Raw genomic sequence first — 17853 nt, forward strand, 5'->3', positions numbered from 1 at the left:
CCGAGCGTAACCAAAAAACGCTTCCAAAAAATCTGGTATAAATACATTTATACACGTATCGTTTTATTAATTTTTATAAAATCATTTGGCGTCTGTTAAAATAATAACTAACGGTTTATTAAACCGTTAATTAGTTAGTAACTGATTAGTTAGTTTCGTTAATTAGTTAGTATTGAACTCCTATATAAGGGAGATATGTAATTGTTTGAAAACAACTTTTTGATAATACAATTTCAGTTTCCACCTCTCCTTCTTCAAGATTTCAACATGGTATCAGAGCTCCAAGTTTAAGAGATCTTGGAGAGTTTCCGCTGCCTCTACTGGTGGACGTAACGGCCACTGGTGGAGGGCTTTATTTTATTATTATTGAATAAGGAGGTGATAAAGTTGGATTCATATGATGTCTGAAGCTATGAGGCAATTGATGAATTAGAGAGTGAAGAATCTGGACATTCTTGAAGAAATGAATGATCCTCTCTGTTAGAGAATTACAATTGATTCTTGTCTAATTATTTCAAGAAGGAAGAGATTATGGGTGCATTGAAGAAGAGCGAGTTTCTCGCTCAAATCTTGCGTTCGATCACGGTTTCAGGCGCTCTAAATCATCACAACCAACTCTCTTCGCTATTTCTTAAACTGTTATTGACCATTTGAAGAAGATTTGATTCAGAGATGGGATTGGATGATAATAATTGACGCATCTGCGTCTAAATTAACGTCTTCCTCACGCGATAAGCATAATGCTGATGGCGATGCAACCGAAGATGAAGAAACTGATCAAATGAAACACAGTATTGCTGAATCAAGAAAACAAAACAGAGAGTTGGATGATAATAAAGACGATGATCTGTGGTGGTTGAAACTTCCTTATGTTATGGCTGTTTTTATGCATGGGCGTGAAGAAAGTGAATGACCAGAAGGATTGTTTTCGATAAAGTTGGCGAATTCAAGTGATATGCTGTCGTCTCATACTGTTGCTTTTGAAGATCCTGGCGATGCTATCAGCTTCTATTATATACTGTAGTCGTTTTTTGGTGAACTTAAGGATTTTAATGCCGATATTCTTCCATTACCAGTAAAGGAACTTGAAGTGGAAGTTAAGTCGAAGAAGATGAAGGTAATCGTGGTAAAGAAGGGACAGTTGAAGTTGTATGCTGGACAATCGCTTTCTGAAGTCGAGTCAGCTTTACATTCTTTAGTTAAATGAGACACAACAAGAACCCCCAAATCATTTCCTGAATCCCCCACAATCAAATTTCAAACCCCATCTCAAGATTTATCAGACCCATTTCTCGAACAAGATGCAAACAAGGAACAACCACTGAAACCCATCAACAACAACAACAATCTCAGTATTCATCAGACCGATTTGTTGAACTCGACCCAAATGAAGGAACTACAGAAACAATCGGAGTTCCCAACGGCGGCGGCGACGATGCTAGTGCCAATACTACATTTTCAACGAGGTCAGTTGTTAAAGTAGGGATGTATTTGGTTGCAACTTTTCTATTTCAAACAGTATTCGCCGTATTAGTATTCCGGCCAGATGGTTATGAACGTGATGATAAAAGATTGAATGATGCAAATGAGAAAGAAGTAGAGGAAATTCTAGTATGGGTGTTGATGAACCTGAAATGGGAAAGAAAGTTTTTGAGATTCAAGCCATGGCTAGAGCTGCTAGAGTGAAAGAAAGATTGGAGTTGGAAAGAAATAGAGCAGACAGTGATGATAAAGTTATTAGAACTGTCATAGGGAAGGATGTTGATAACAAACTGGTTAATGTAGGAACAAAATTGCAGAAAAGTCTAGTGAAGCTACCATTGTCTACGCCCAAAACTGATCAGGATCAAGAGACATCTAATTTAGGTGATTCTGAAAACTTGTTGATGTTTGAGAAAAAGTACAAGTTCAAGAACTCATCAGCTAAACCAGAAAATAAGCCCCTTGGATTTCCAGGTTTCAGCAGCAATGGCAATGGCAAGTCTGGAAGAATCGGAGATGAGAAGCCATAAGAGTAGAAGAAAAGGGAAACAACTCAAACCAGCTATAGCAAATAGAAGAAAGGTTGAAAGCTGGTGGCTAACGAAAAAAAAAACATTCATGATGATTGTTGTGGATTGGACTAACAAAGATTGAGCTATCTAATCGGGTAGTTCGAAAGAAAATTTGGAGCTTGCTGAATTGGGCTTGCTCGGCTGTCTATGTTGGGTAGCTGAAAAAAATTTAGAACTTGCTGAATTGGGCTTGCTCGGCTGTCTATGTTGGGTAGCTGAAAAAAATGGAGCTTGCTGAAGTGGGCTTGCTCGACTATCTATGTTGGGTAGCTAAAAAAAATAAAATGGAGCTTGCTGAATTGGTTTGCTCGGCTGTCTAAATTGGATAGCTAAAAAAAATGAAGCTCGCTGAATTGGGCTTGCTGAAGACAATGACTGCATGATCGTAGCTTGATGTTTCATCGACTTGTTTTGTCAAGGTGAAACTTTGTTTCTACTACGTTTCTCCTTGAGGGGAGGATGTTAAAATAATAACTAACGGTTTATTAAACCGTTAATTAGTTAGTAACTGATTAGTTAGTTTCGTTAATTAGTTAGTATTGAACTCCTATATAAGGGAGATATGTAATTGTTTGAAAACAACTTTCAATAATACATTTCTACTTCTTCTTCAAGATTTTAACAGCGTCTCTGATTTTAAATAAATAATTATTTAAATTAATTATTTTTAAATTAATTTTAATCAGGCTTAGTCAAATTGTTATCTTGCCCCAGATTATTAAAACTAGCATTTAGCCCGTGCATTTGCACGAGTAATAATATAAAAAATCGTGAAAAAAATTACGGATAACATTTTTAATTTTATTTTTAACCGTTTTAAATTTATGGGTGGGTCAACACATAATCCGACTCAACATCATTATATATTAGTTAGTTAAAAAGTTGAACTTATATTAATGTTAAAACGTCTCGCGTTTATCAAATTTGGTGTTGAATTTAAAATATAAAGTCTTTGTAGCCTAGTTGGTTAAAGAGTTGTACTTGTTTTGTTAGGTTGCAAGTTCGAAACATACCTCTAGCATTTTTAATTTTATTTTTAACCGTTTTAAATTTAAAAACGGGTAAACCCACAATCCGACCCAAGTATCCAAATTAACCACAGCTCTCGACCCGGCAATCCGGACACTTTAAAAATTAAGCATCATTATATATATATAGATTTGAAAAAAATTAATTATTTTACATAATTAATTACAAACTCTTAGGCGTTATTCTTAAAATCTTTTTATAATAATGTTTTCTTTTAAAAGAAGTCTAACACATAAACCAATGTTGAAACGCATCGAATTTCAAACATTCCCGCAATATTCCCTCGTATTATCACGTGTTCACAACACGTCCTAAGTTACGGAAGGGAGCGATTCCTGGGGTTACATCTATATTATGGATGATTCACATTATTATATATATAAACCACGCAAACCCTTTATATTTTGTGTTCAGTAAAGTTGATTAATAGTTGGTAGGCTGTTGTATTTAATTTTTTATTAACCGCTTACAAAATGATTAAATGTTCAGAAAAGAAAAAAAAAACTTATATTTAATTTTTTGTATTACATATCTAGATGACAAAAATAAATTAAAAGTCTTCGCATTAATTCTGGATTATCTATAATTATCATCTCATCACCAAAGAATCTGATCAATTGAGGTGGTGCCATGGACTATTACTTGTTGATTTCTTATTACCTACTGTTTCCTCTGACTTTAATCCTTGTATCTCTTCCTCTCATCCTCCGTCGTCGGAATTCGGTCCCGCCAGGCACCACCGGATGGCCGGTGCTCGGGGAGACTTTAACGATGTCCCGTAACCCCAAGAAATTCATCTTTGATAAGATGAAGAAAACCTCGAGCAAAGTCTTTAAGACGTCTTTGCTCGGGGAGAAGACCGTAGTGCTCTGCGGTCAAGAGGGAAACAAATTCATCTTCTCAAACGCAAACGGGAGCCTAAAGAAATGGCTCCCCAAGTCTTTGTGCAAGTTATTGACAGGTACCACAAACATCGAGTTCAATTTTGGTTTCTTGCACCAAATCATGAAACCGGAATCTCTCAAGAAATATGCACCACTCATGGACTCCGTGGCTAGGGAGCAATTGCGTTTACACTGGACCCACGGTCAAGTCGTGAAAGTGTTCCCACTTGCCCGTCGATTCACCTTCGGGTTGGCGTGGCGGATCCTAATGGGAATCAACAATCCCGCGCTCGAAAAAAGGGTTGAGGACTCCTTTGCGAAGCTCAATTCCGGTCTCTTCTCCATCCCAATAGACCTGCCCGGGACGGCCTATAGACGCGCGCTTCGTGAAAGCGCGAATCTAAGGAGGATGCTACTCGACATCGTCACCGAGAAAGCCAAGAATATAGACAATCATGAGAGCGATGATTTCATGTGCCGGATAATTACCTGGTTGCGTAACAATAATATTAATAACGGGAGCGACAAGATGACAAGAGAGGAGGAGGAATTCGTCGTTAGTAACATGATTGGCCTATTGTTGGCCAGCTACGACACCACCAGTTCGGTTTTAACCTTTTCTCTAAACTTCATCGCCGAGCTTCCTCATATCTTTCAGAAGGTTTATGAAGGTATACCATTTTATAACCAAAAGACCTAAGATTATATCTTTTTAAACTCACACTTTATTGTAATTAATTCGTAGAACAAATGGATATTGTCTCATCTAAAAGTGGAGGAGAATACTCGTTGGATTGGGAAGACATACAAAAGATGAAATATACGTGGAACGTTGTTCGTGAGTCTATGCGTATTGTGCCGCCTACTCAGGGAAACTTCAATGATGTCATAACCGATATGGACTACGCCGGTTTTACTATCCCAAAGGGATGGAAGGTCTAATAACACTTAATTTTCTATATATAAAAAACATTTAACGATGGTAGTTAACCGTCGTTGAAGAACTTTGTGCATTAACTGATATTTCCCTTAGCTCTACTCAATTTTTTGTTGAACTGACAATTATAAATGGCTACTATATGTGTTAGACATTTTGGTCGACATTTTCAACACACAACAATCCAGAGTACTTCCCAGAACCGGAGAAATTTGATCCATCGAGGTTCGAAGGTCAGGGACCAGCGCCGTTCACATTCGTACCATTTGGTGGAGGAGCACACATGTGTTCTGGTAGAGAGTATGCTCGGCTTGAGATTATGGTGTTCATTCATAGGGTGGTTACTCAATTCAAGCTTGAGAAAGTTGTAAAAGACGAGAAAATTGTGTACATTGGATCACCCATTCCGGCCAACGGCCTTCCCCTGCGCCTTCATCGACATTAGGGATATGTAACAAATTGTCGTGTTTGGAGGCAGCCCGTTGCTTTTTTTATCTTGTAATTACAATTAAGTAAAGCGACTTAATTTGAAATGTCACTTGTATCTCAAAATCAATAAATAAGATTTGTCATATTGAATAAAATATTAAATAAATGGAAAACAAATTGCCGGACTCTCAGCTCTAGTCATGGAAGATTAAATAAAAATTTAATTAATCATTAAGAAATGAATAAATAGCAATTACACCTTCATCATGTTTAATTATTTTTATTATGAATGATTCACATGATTAAATAGAAAATGAACTTTATCATTAAATATTGAATATTATATATATAAACCATGTCAACCAATGACTTTTTTATTTTTTGGTACACTTCACTAGTCCCCAACTGTCATGACCAACTACCCCCAAATAATTTTTTAGTTTTTTTAATTTGAACTCTTTTTTATGTTTGTTTTTAAAGTTATTTTTTTACACTTCAACTTATCATTCATAAGATTAATTCCAATATTAAATAGAAACTAAAAGAAGGATAAATCTACAAATTTATTAAATGGGCATTCCTAGATTCTTCCTAGTCTTTTTCTGATACAAATACAAGCATCTTAAATCATTGAAGATCAAACTCCAATTTAAACCCATACCCAATAAGTAAATTGAGCCCTGAAAACTCAACTATAGAAAAAGGTCCAATATCATGTAAACTTACCTTTATACCCTCAATAATCTCTCCAGTTTTAGATCCTGTCTCTGTAGTTAGATTGTAGCCCTTCACCAAATGAGTCCCAGCCCTTAAGCCCAAAACAGTAACTTTATCTATAACCCATTTCTCTCCTAAAGCAAATTCACCATTAGAAACCACAGAACCAACTACCACTTTACTGTTAGATATCAAACCGCCATAAAATCTTACTATACTCCACTTCCCACTTCTTCCTCCCATCTCCACCTCTTCTCCGTCGTCTAAAAACACTTCGCCGGAGCTGTTCCCTTTCGTGCCGAAGGCTGCTAATATCTCGAAAGATGTCCTCCGGGCAGCTGTAGTTGTCATCGCTTTCCCTTGCATGGCTAAAATCGTCCCTTCTCGGATATGCACGTTTATATGATCAGGTGGTGCGTCTAGTGTGAAATGTTTACCATTATCTGAATTAACCGAATTTGAATAGTTGAATAGATTGAACCATCTTCCGGCTGGGAAGTAAGCCTGGATTGAAATAACCCCGGATTGGAGAACGGGCGATACCATTACTCCATTACCAATTAGAAACTGCGAGTCGATGTCGTATGTTGTTCTGTCTTGAGGAAACACGAAGAAAAGGGGTCGGGCTATCGGGGTGCCTTTAGTGTGTGATTCGTAGATTAGTGTGTAAAAATATGGTAGTAAACGGTAGCGAAGACCGAGCACCTTTCGAGCTGTGGAGGCAACCGAGTCCCAAAGGTATAGTTCTCGTCGGAAGGTGAGTTTGTCGGAATGGGCCCTTGCGAAAGGGTAAAACGCTCCCAACTGAAGCATGTAACCGAAATCATTCATAGCTCAGTATTATTAAGTTTAAAAAACTAAGTAATCCCAAGCTTTACCAATTACCTGGATCCATCTTCGGCAGAGTTCTTCGGTAGCGTCCCCACTGAACCCACATATATCAGCTCCAACCATAGGAATCCCAAACAACCCTGAATTCAAAACGCTAGGAATCGAGTATGCCAGATCGTTCCAAGTGGCGGCATTATCACCAGTCCAATGAGCAGTGTATTTACCCGATCCAACGAAAGTTGATCTCGAAAGAACAAACGGTCTCTTACCAGTGACATTGATTAGAGCTGCATTAGTAACTTTGCTCTCCAAGAATCCGTATAGATTATGAGAGTCATACTCTGTAACGTTCCCAAAATGTAAAGCCGTCGCTGGAACTGTCTTCTCATTGATCGGCCTTTGATTTCCAGAATTGTTTATCGCATAAGGAGGTTTGTCAAGGCTAGAGTTTGGAGTAAGAGGAGACGAAATGAAATTGGATAATTCATTCATGTCAATCCAAAGACCATCAACCGGGAGAAGATCTCGAAACAGTTTGATTTCTTCTGTCCAAAACAACTGAATCGAAGGGTTTAAGAAATCCGGGAAGTAAACATTTCCAGGCCAAACTACACCCAAGTAAGGAACACCATTTCGTTTGATAAAGATGTCAGCTTTCATCCCTCTTGTGTATGTCTCATATGATTTGTTCACACTAATACCTATGGAAAGCACCATCACAATTCAAAATTAGATTAATGGATAACAAACATTCAATGGAAATGAGTTTATTGAATGATACAATACCAGGGTCTACAATGACTACATATTTTTGGTTGTTTTTGTGAAGCCCATTCACCAGCTTCCTCATCTCATCAATGGGAAACTTAATCGGATCAAAGGTGAAATCCTTGTAAGCGTCCATGTAATCGATGTCTGTCCACATTACCTCGAGTGGGATATTAGCTTTTGAGTAATTTGAAACCACATTCTCAACATCAAACACATCTTTGTAGCCATAGCGACATTGGTGAAAGCCTGCAAGAAAGAAAAACTGGGTTCTTCACAAATGACCAATTTGATTGATTTAATCAAAGAATAGAACTCACCAAAGGACCAATAAGGCATTGGGGCAGGTCGGCCAATAAGCATAGTATACTGTTCCATCACCATTTCCGGCGTAGGACCGGCGAATAAATACAAATCAATCACACCCCCAATCACCTTATAAGTAATCCTGTCACCAGTATAGTCAATATCCATACCATTACTATTAAGAAGGAGTACACCATGGGCAGTTCCATATGGCGATCGGACATCCATATAGAAAGGATGGGATCCATAAAGGTTGAGATCGACATTAGCGCTACCAATATCAGCATTCCATAGCGTCAGCGTTTGATTGTGAGCGAGCTTGAATGATCTCTTGGTGTGTTCGCCGAGACCGTAGAGAGATGATCGGGCGGCGGGGAGGGAGGAGGAGAGTTGGAGATACTGGTCCTTGAAAACGAGGTATGTGGAGGGATCTGAAGGAATTGGAGAGGCATCGAAGAGGGTTTCGGCGCCGCGGGTGACGATGAAGGTGAAGGGTTTTGTGTTTTTGAGGGTGAAGACGATTCCTGATGATGGGTTTGATAGACGGTAGGTTGACGGCGGAAGGCGGTAACTTTTTGATTTGAGACGCCGGCGCCGACGAGGAATGATTGTCTCCGGCACCTCCCATCTGGGATGATTGCTATCGGTTATGTGAATTCTCAGCCGGTTTTCAGCATCAAAACTGCAGTATCAAACGTTTTAACATATTTTATAATTATATTAGGTTTTTAAGAAACATAGTTAAATTTTAAGAATTTTTTATAATCAATAAAAATAAAAATGTCCAATTTATAGAATGTTAAAAAAAAAAATATTGAACTAAAATTCAATGGTTAAATTAATTACATGTATTTTTTATTTAGTTGTAAATTTGGTTAGATATAAATTTAATCATAAAAAATTCTAAGTCGAAATTTCAATTAACTCAATAAAGTCTCAATTTAACTGTATAAGAAATTATTTTTAATAATAATAAACTAAATACTACATTAACAAATAAATAAATTTGAATATATATGGTTAACATTACCATTTTAACTATTCTTTCAGATTTAAATATTTAAATTGTAAATGGTTTTTTAAAAAGATAATATATTTTATTTAAAATCTAAAAAAAAAAAAGATTAGAACACCTCAACAAAATAAAATATTTATTTTTTTAATTTAATAAACTACTATTATTCTTTTAGAGTAATAATATTCGTTTCAATTTAAGAGCATTTTTAATAAATAAAAAATTAATTTTAATTATGATTTCAATTCAATCTAATACCCTTAATAAATTAGAGTTTAAGTAATTTAATTATGATTTAATTGTGAGTTTTGTTTATATAAGTAAATTTGTGATTTAAAAAGTTATAAATATTAATATATCATAATTACTTAAAACAATATTGAAAAGAAATATACATGCACCTAAATGTTACAATGCAAACTTTTTTCTTCATCTTCAAAATCAATTGCCTAAAATCAAGAGTCTTGTAACTTGGGTTTTATTGGAAAGGGGCACAATTAATTAATGTTCCTTAAATTATAGGATACATGACAAATCTTACAATATTACTATTATTCTTAAACTTTAAAAGTTTGTTTGTTATAGTTGACCTTTAATATTTTAATCTGATATATGAACATATAAAACAAATAAAGAGTTCATTATTAATATAATAACAAATAAATTCAACTAAACATAAAATTTAGTTAAAACTTGGTATTTATATTATTTATATAAATAGTAAAATAATTAATTCTGTGTAATACAACTCTAAAGTTTAAATAAACTTGAGAGTTTTGAAATAAAAATAATATTCTATATAAATATATATTTTTTGAATTAAAATATTTTAATTTTAGCACAATTAAAATAAACTGTAGAGGAAGGAATTGACTTTAGAAAAAAAAAAAAAATGTGAAATGGACTACTCGTGAGGTTTTGATGGTAAAAGACAAGAAGAAAGAAAGAAAATATAAAATTTTAATTAATTAATCATTAAATAAATAACTAAAATAATCCCTTATGGTTTGTCATGTGTTGTAGCTATAGTTGAACAGTAATCCGTGACCAAAGAAGTTTTCTTTTTTAACTTACTATAAATTATATTTGTTTTGTCCCATTATTCTTCAATTACTTTAACAATAACGCATCTATTAATTCTCTGATAATAATAATAATAACATCCCTTGTAGAAGACAAAAATAATATTCATAAATCTACTTATTTATAATTACCTTCAAATATAATATTGATAGTTCTATATATTATTAACATTAAATCTTATATTCTTATTAAAGAATTTCTCTATAAAATTAAGAATATTTTTTAATGAAAAAAAATCGATTATATAAAAGTAAGAGTAAAATTTAGTAAATTTGGAAAGAGTTTTAATGCACTCCTTGGGCAGTAATGATAACACTAAAAATGCAATATCATCAATACAAATTTAACTACAGTATTTATATTGTAACTTATATATATAAATATATATTTATAAATAAAATAGTTATTTAATATATTAGATTATTTATATTATCCATGTTTGTTGGAAATAACTAGAAGGATCTGGGTTTGGACCAATTTGTTTTTTAAATTAATTTAATTTTTTTTAAATATTTTAATGTTTTGAAATATCTGGGTTTGAACCAATTTTTTGGAGATTCCGAATTAATTAGTGGATATTTTATGAGGAGAGATTGTTCGAATGAATCCAAACTAGAACAAGATCATGAGAAGGGCTATCTATCATCTATCTTGATCTCGTCCCTAAGCTAAGCTAAGCTAAGCATGATTGCTACATATATTCTATTCCTTACTAAAGAAAGAAACATACCTGGCGACAAATGAGAGAAATTGAATGTCTGGTCCGAAAATAGTGGAGGAGTTGTTAATGAGTTGAAGATCAGCAATGATGGATTTCTCGTGAATGAAAACCGATCGAATCACATATCCGAATCCCACCTGCTCTGTGCCGTCTGTGCCGGTGGAGAAAGAAAGCCCGGCAACCACCAAGAAGATGATGATGAATATGAACGAAGAAGAAGAAGAAGCCATTAATGAACTGTATGTATAATAATCAGACCATACCAGAGAGAAAAGAGAGAGATTTCAATATATATATATATATATATATAGAGAGAGAGAGAGAGAGAGAGGTGTTCAATTGGGAGCTTTCTTTCTCAAGAGATAAGATAATAGATGACAAGTACGAACCAGAAAGTCAAGGTCGGTTTGTTTGTGAGCCTAAATTCATCAATTGAGATTTTTCTATTTCATACAAAACATTTTTTATTTATTCAATCATTCAAACAGCTCTTACCTTAATAATAAATAAAACCAAATTCTATTATCCAAAATTTAAGTTTTGTTCTCATTTATAATTTGTATGAGTTTATTAATTAAATATATTTAATAATGGTGTCTTAATTAAACTCTTTATTTATTTATTATTAAATGATCAAACATAATATAACCATATATATTTTATTTTTATTTAAAAAAAGGCATTATATTAAAATTGAAAAAAAAACGTACAAAAAAGAATGACATGAAAATAACAAATAAAAAAAATACTTAATAAGTTAATGAACTCGCAATTTCTCGAAAAAAACGATTAACTTTCCAATAGACTCTACTGGTTCTCCTAAACGAATCTTAGAAATATCAAAATGATAGTATTATGAATTATACGCATCGGACGACTACGATCATTAAAAGTTCGATGATTTTTCTCCAACTAGATTATCCACTAAAGAATATTTAAGATGGTAACCAAAATATGTAGGTCTGTCATATTAGTCGCATCAATCCAAAATTCTCACGAACTACCTAAAGACTCGGACATCACCCAATGAATCTCAATAATATTTCACAAAATGCTCTAAATAATGATTATCCTTCGACAATGCAAAATAAGTGAGTTGTCGATTCAACCTATTATTGACACATACAACAACGACTAGCCATAATACAACTTTTTTTCATACACGCATCATCTGTTAGAATCCCACCATAAATAACACTCCATCAAAAGAACGAGATATTGGATAGAATCTTTGACACCCAAAGTTTTTCTCAATAAAAAATATATGGAATCATCTTAACGAACAAGTTGTAGCAATGCCCCATATAGAAACTATTAATATCTTGTCAACGCATAATGTCTTGTTTGGACGATGACACTTGTTTGCGTCCTACCAAAAGTAAAACTTTATTATGTGACGAAGTCTTCATAATGTTTAATTTTCTTCTTTATCTAATTTAGCTATCAAAACCACTATATTGATGATCAAACACGATCTTAACTGTGATATTTCTAATATAGCAATGGAAGCAAGCTCATGATACGTCGTACCTAGATTTTTTACATTATACCAAATTTCGTCCCAAAATCTAATCGAAGAACCATCCCCACAATGAAACTAGACTGCTCACGAAAACTTATCCATATAGAATAAATTCTCCTCCAAATGCTACACCCCACTAGATAATTTAGACATTTTGGTGAACTAACTAGACCAATCATTACCATACTTATATTTGATTAACGATGCCCAAAAACTATTTGGCTCAATTGCAAATCTACTACACCATTTTGATAGAAGAGTTTTATCAAAAGAAATAAGATCTTGAATATCTAGACCCTCTTAATCTTTAGAACAATTAATCTTATCCCAACTAACTAGATGACAAAACGATGAGTTAGATGATCCCCATAGAATTTACGCATTATTCTTTCCATTTTCACTGTCACACTCTTGAGGAGAATGAATAATGACATCATATATGTGGGCATAGATGACACCACATTCTTAATGATGATTAGTCGACCCACTTTCGAGATTATTTTATTTTTCTATCTAGACAATTTATATTTTATTTTAGTGATAATCGGGTCCCAAAAGACCTTGGATCGCCTTTTAGTACCTAACGACATACCAATTCTGAACCCCAATACATTTTTCAACCTTATCCTTCTTCTATTCGAAACAACTTTGAAAAAATATGTCTGACTTATTAAGATTAACTCGAATATTGGAAAATGCACCGAATAACCATAAAATATCTCAAAGGTATTTAAAATTCTCATAAGTAACATGAACCATGTAGAGCGTGACATCAGCAAAAAAACAAATTTAATATGAATGATATCTTCTTGACCCACAACTCCCTTCACGGATGAGTACCGAGTTTTCTGCGAAATCATCATTTTTTTTAGAGAACTTTCAAAACAATAAGTTATAAAACATACTTTATTATAGTAAACAAATCATTGTAATAAATAATAATAATACTATAACAAAATAATTTTGTTTTAATTTTGTTTTAAAACGTTTTAAATGAAATTTAAATAATAATATAAAAAAATAAATAAAATAAGTAAAAATAAATAATAAAAAATAAATAAATAATTGATAAAAAAAAGTTTTAAAAAAATTAAATACCAAATTTTAAGTGCTAATAGGTATAATGCTTCATATACATTCAAGTAAATTTTAAATATATTCGTAATTTTATTTTAAATTGATCATTATACATTTATTTTTATTTAAAATTAATCACTTTACATTTATTCGGTTTGAAATTGATCATTTTACATTTATTTTGTTTGAAATTGCTCATTGCTACATTTATTTTTGTTTAAATATATACCATAAATAGGTTAATTTGTGTTTAAAATATACACAAATTTCTCTGATGAGTGATATATCCATTTTCTTTTAATCTTATTGCGGCCAAAATTTTCACTATTGTCTTAAAATGTTTATTCATCTCAATTCTTACACGATGCATCTATTATGTTCCATTTAAGATAACGATATTACAGACTAAGACAATAACAATGTTGTTACTCATTCGCCTCCTTTTTTTTTATAGATATTTTATGTTTGTGTTGTGCCACACAAATCATATAAGCTATAAATAATATTCTTTTAAAGGAGAGAAATATGTAAATAATATGATAGACATTACAAGATATATAAAATATGATATTATCGTAATACAAAATTTGTAATACGGTTGAATCGACCGGCTAAACTGGATTTACAGCAAAATGACAACTATCCGCTTAGTGAAAATTAATTGGAAATGAGTAAATATAATTTTATTTGAAGACAAAATCAGTTTATTAGTCAAAATAATTTTTAAACAAAATTTAAGAAACCCAACTTAATTTGAACCTTAGGCGATAAATAGTTTGAAATGAGTTATCAAGAATATTCGAATTTCGACCATAATATATTTCGAGTTAGGTTATTCATCTTGTACTACTTGAAAAATTCAAACTATTTCAAACAAAAATAAATATAGTGAAGACTAAGGAACAATTTCAATCAAAATAAATATAAAAGAAACAATTTCAAACAAAAATAAATATATTTATGATCAATTTAAAAAAAGATCATGTATAGAAAAATAAAAAATATTTAAAATTTATTTAAATGTATAGTGAGTTTTATACCTATTAGCCCAATTATTTCAACTAGCATGTATCACGTGCATTTGCACGAGTAATAATATAAAAAACTGTGAAAAAATATTACGGTAAAAATTTTATGGGCGGGTCAACCCACAATCCGACCCAAGTATCCATTTACTCTCACATATATCCAAATTAACCACAGCTCTCGACCCGGCAATCCGAACACTTTAAAAATTAAGCATCATTATATATATAGATTAGTTAGTTAAAAAATTGATTTATATTGTTAAAATGTACTGCGTTTATCAAATTTTGGGTTGAATTTAAAATATAAAGTGTTATTAGCCTAGTTGGTTAAAAGGTTGTACTTGTTTTGTTATGTTGCAAGTTCGAACCATACCTATAACATTTTTAATTTTATTTTTAACCGTTTTAAGTTTATGTGCGAGTCAACCCACAATCCGACCCAAATATTCATTTACTCTCACATATATCCAAATTAACCACAACTCTCGACCCGGCAATCCGGACACTTTAAAAATTAAGCATCTATATATATATATATATATATATATATATATGTATATATGTATATATATATATATATATGTATATATATATATATATTACAATTTTTATACAAAATATCAAAAATTATTTTCACATATATTTTAACCATGATGAAAAAGGGTTGTTATTGTTATGGGCCGGAACAAATGACATATCAAATATATTAGCGTCATCTTTTTTAAAGCCATAAAACTTTTGAGAAATTTTTCCTGGGGAATATTATGTCATTTTCCTGATCGAAATTGAAAGATGCTAGCTTTTATTTGATATCAAATTTATAATTGAGATTCATTGTTTTAAAAGCTTACATTAGTAAAAAAATTATAATAAAAGAATACATTATGAATGTAAATAAAAATTTAGATAGTAATTAATCTAAGAAATAATGTTATATGCAATGGATGCATCATTTATTTTTAACAGTGAAATGCTTTTTTCATTAGTTTCATACATCACCAAATTTGCATAAACCTATCTTCAAACCAGACTAATATAAATTAATAAGCAGAAGTTATATAAGGTTTGTTATAACTTATAATTACAACCTCAATGTTATGATTTTCATTTTCGTAAATCATTCAATGTTGATATTTCACTCCGTTCAAAATAAGGCAAGAAGTTTAATATCAATTAAATTTAGATAGTTTCTATAAACCCATTACAACAATCAAAGCTATCATCATGTGAATCAACATATATCATTAATTATGTCAAAACCAAACAATTTAAGAAATATTAAAAATGAAGCATTCAAAATAGACACAGAAAAACTTGAAATAGCACTTTTATTGTGGTGTACGAAATGTCAGAAAATCAATGCATGATAATGGGACAACTTTCGTGGAATAGAATTTAAATTTAAAAATAGATTTTTGTACTACAAAAAATAGTGGGTCAACGTGACCTGCCTCCCAAGACATTAGGAGCGTGACCAAAAAGTTTCACAATATTTTATTTAACATCTTCCCTGTTAGCTTGACCAAATGATACAAATTAGTATTATTTAGTTTTTCAGATTTTGTTAGCTAGCTTCCAAATTAAAGTGTTTTACTAATCTATTCCTATACATTGTTTCTAAGACAATTTCACCTTATTATGTGATTCATATCTTCTTTAGGATATATGTCTCTCTAAATTAATAGATCATCATTTTTAATACCCTGACGAGATAATAAGGAGCACCATTTAATAAGAGAGCTTTGTTGAAACTACTTAATTATTTAATTGTCTCAACTAAATAAATAAATAAATAAAAAATAGTTAGATGAGCTCGAGATCTCCAAACCAGTTTTTAGGGCGCGTAACATTATCTTTTAGGAGTGAAAATCAAATCTTTGATAATTACTATATATTTTTATTATTTGAGTTATTCTACCAAGTTTATGATGATTAATAATAATGATAAATATTAATGGATTTTAATATTTTGTAGATATCAATGCCAATATTTTGTGTGACATGATGTGTAGGATAGTAAAGTAAGGTAACACTCAAAATAAATAATAGAATGACCACTATTAGGTTTCCATCTCTATCAAGTGTTGTGTATTTTTTACTTGTATAACATATATGAACCAACAATATTCCAATACAGAAGCTAATAGCAATTGAATCTCATATAAATAGAACTGCTCAACCATGTCCATAATTATAAAAGCTAACAATAATTCAATTTATTGTGAAATATAATTTTCTAAGTCATTTGTATTATTTCGCCAGAATTTTCATATGAATTTTAAATGAACGCACTATATATTTAATGAAGCAAAGTTGTTAACATTTTTTTTTATAAAATGTTCTTTTCATTAAACATGCATGTGACATGATAATTACTCAATTACAAACTTGTGATTTTATTAAAATTTAATTTATTATATATATATTTTTTCATAATTGAGGGTTTTAACCAAATTATTATTGAGGCTATGAAAATGTGGTTTAAATTAATAGAGGAAAGAAACGATATAAAAATTACTAATATATAATAAAAAAAATTAAAAGGAGATATTTCACATATAATTTGATTGATGAAAAAATATGGGAACAATCCAATTTTAAGGAGGCCAAAATTAATTCATGTATAACTTTTAAGATTACTTGTCTATTGGAATTTAAAATATATATAATTATTTAAAAAAAATAATGATGTGCGATGATTTTGAAAAAGTAAATTAAAAAGAAAAATATAGAATATTTTTGTATTTTAATTAAAAAATTAAACAACTTATAATTGATAAGGGTGAAATGTTTTTTTTTTTATTCAAATAATTAAATCCTGTTACTCTTAACCATAGTTTTGAAACTCGGCATGTCCCGCCGGTCGGACCTGCAAATCTGATGAATCGGTCGTCAAATCGGGTTGGGTTGATGAAAAAATCAGGGCTCAAATCTGTTGTTCCAAATTTTGTGTTTCATCCTACACCACCTTCACAATATACATTGACTTTTCATTATCTCTTCATTAATTTTGACTTATTCTATAAAATAATTAATTTTTGTGAAGTTGTTATAGGATGGAGCACCAAATCTGGAATAACAGATTTAAGCCAAAAAAATCGGGAATGAATTCAACCTAGTTAAATTTGGACAGTCAACCCGATGTTTATCCTATTTTAAAAAAAATACATTTTTTCTTTCTCACTTCTCACTTTCTGTCTCTCTTTTTTTTATATATATAAATTAATTATTTTTTAATTTAAGACACTAATGATAAATTAGTGTCACCCACTTCAACTCTACCTCCTTATCTGTTATATAGGATTTGATAAATTTTTGCTATTATTTTATTATTATATGATACCCAAAAATTGAACCAATAAATTTCACCGAAATTCAAAACTATGACCCCATCCTATCTTTTACAACTTTTGAATCTGCTCTGGTAGAATTTAATGAAGAACCCTATGTAC

General features: G+C 31.5%; 3 protein-coding genes across 3 annotated transcripts; 2 read left to right on the forward strand and 1 right to left on the reverse strand.

Annotated features, from left to right (window-relative positions):
• The first annotated feature begins 3713 nt into the window (after positions 1 to 3713).
• LOC124924962 (beta-amyrin 6-beta-monooxygenase-like) lies at positions 3714 to 4342 on the forward strand. The gene is made up of 2 exons (XM_047464943.1): positions 3714 to 4216; positions 4321 to 4342. The coding sequence occupies exons 1-2, from the start codon at positions 3714 to 3716 to the stop codon at positions 4340 to 4342; spliced, it is 525 nt and encodes a 174-aa protein (XP_047320899.1).
• A 148-nt stretch (positions 4343 to 4490) lies between these two features.
• Positions 4491 to 5446, forward strand: LOC124923874 (beta-amyrin 6-beta-monooxygenase-like). Its single transcript, XM_047463856.1, has 3 exons — positions 4491 to 4638; positions 4713 to 4903; positions 5056 to 5446. The coding sequence occupies exons 1-3, from the start codon at positions 4497 to 4499 to the stop codon at positions 5347 to 5349; spliced, it is 627 nt and encodes a 208-aa protein (XP_047319812.1). The 5' UTR covers positions 4491 to 4496; the 3' UTR covers positions 5350 to 5446.
• A 431-nt stretch (positions 5447 to 5877) lies between these two features.
• LOC124925513 (alpha-glucosidase) lies at positions 5878 to 11112 on the reverse strand. The gene is made up of 5 exons (XM_047465535.1): positions 10784 to 11112; positions 7970 to 8637; positions 7668 to 7898; positions 6936 to 7582; positions 5878 to 6854 (listed from the first exon to the last, which is right to left on the reverse strand). The coding sequence occupies exons 1-5, from the start codon at positions 11002 to 11004 to the stop codon at positions 5961 to 5963; spliced, it is 2661 nt and encodes an 886-aa protein (XP_047321491.1). The 5' UTR covers positions 11005 to 11112; the 3' UTR covers positions 5878 to 5960.
• Positions 11113 to 17853: the final 6741 nt, after the last annotated feature.

Source organism: Impatiens glandulifera, chromosome 2 (genome assembly GCF_907164915.1).
Source record: "Impatiens glandulifera chromosome 2, dImpGla2.1, whole genome shotgun sequence".
NCBI classification, from domain to species: domain Eukaryota; kingdom Viridiplantae; phylum Streptophyta; class Magnoliopsida; order Ericales; family Balsaminaceae; genus Impatiens; species Impatiens glandulifera.

Excerpts from the sequence above, each read along its gene's own strand:
- LOC124924962 (XM_047464943.1), top strand. The coding sequence starts at position 3,714 with ATGGACTATTACTTGTTGATTTCTTATTACCTACTGTTTCCTCTGACT. Across the intron at positions 4,217-4,320 it reads GCCCGTCGATTCACCTTCGG|ACCTGCCCGGGACGGCCTAT; the intron begins GTTGGCGTGGCG and ends CCATCCCAATAG.
- LOC124923874 (XM_047463856.1), top strand. The coding sequence starts at position 4,497 with ATGACAAGAGAGGAGGAGGAATTCGTCGTTAGTAACATGATTGGCCTA. Across the intron at positions 4,639-4,712 it reads CTTTCAGAAGGTTTATGAAG|AACAAATGGATATTGTCTCA; the intron begins GTATACCATTTT and ends ATTAATTCGTAG. Across the intron at positions 4,904-5,055 it reads CTATCCCAAAGGGATGGAAG|ACATTTTGGTCGACATTTTC; the intron begins GTCTAATAACAC and ends TATATGTGTTAG.
- LOC124925513 (XM_047465535.1), bottom strand. The coding sequence starts at position 11,004 with ATGGCTTCTTCTTCTTCTTCGTTCATATTCATCATCATCTTCTTGGTG. Across the intron at positions 7,899-7,969 it reads AATGCCTTATTGGTCCTTTG|GCTTTCACCAATGTCGCTAT; the intron begins GTGAGTTCTATT and ends TCTTTCTTGCAG. Across the intron at positions 7,583-7,667 it reads TGTAGTCATTGTAGACCCTG|GTATTAGTGTGAACAAATCA; the intron begins GTATTGTATCAT and ends TGCTTTCCATAG.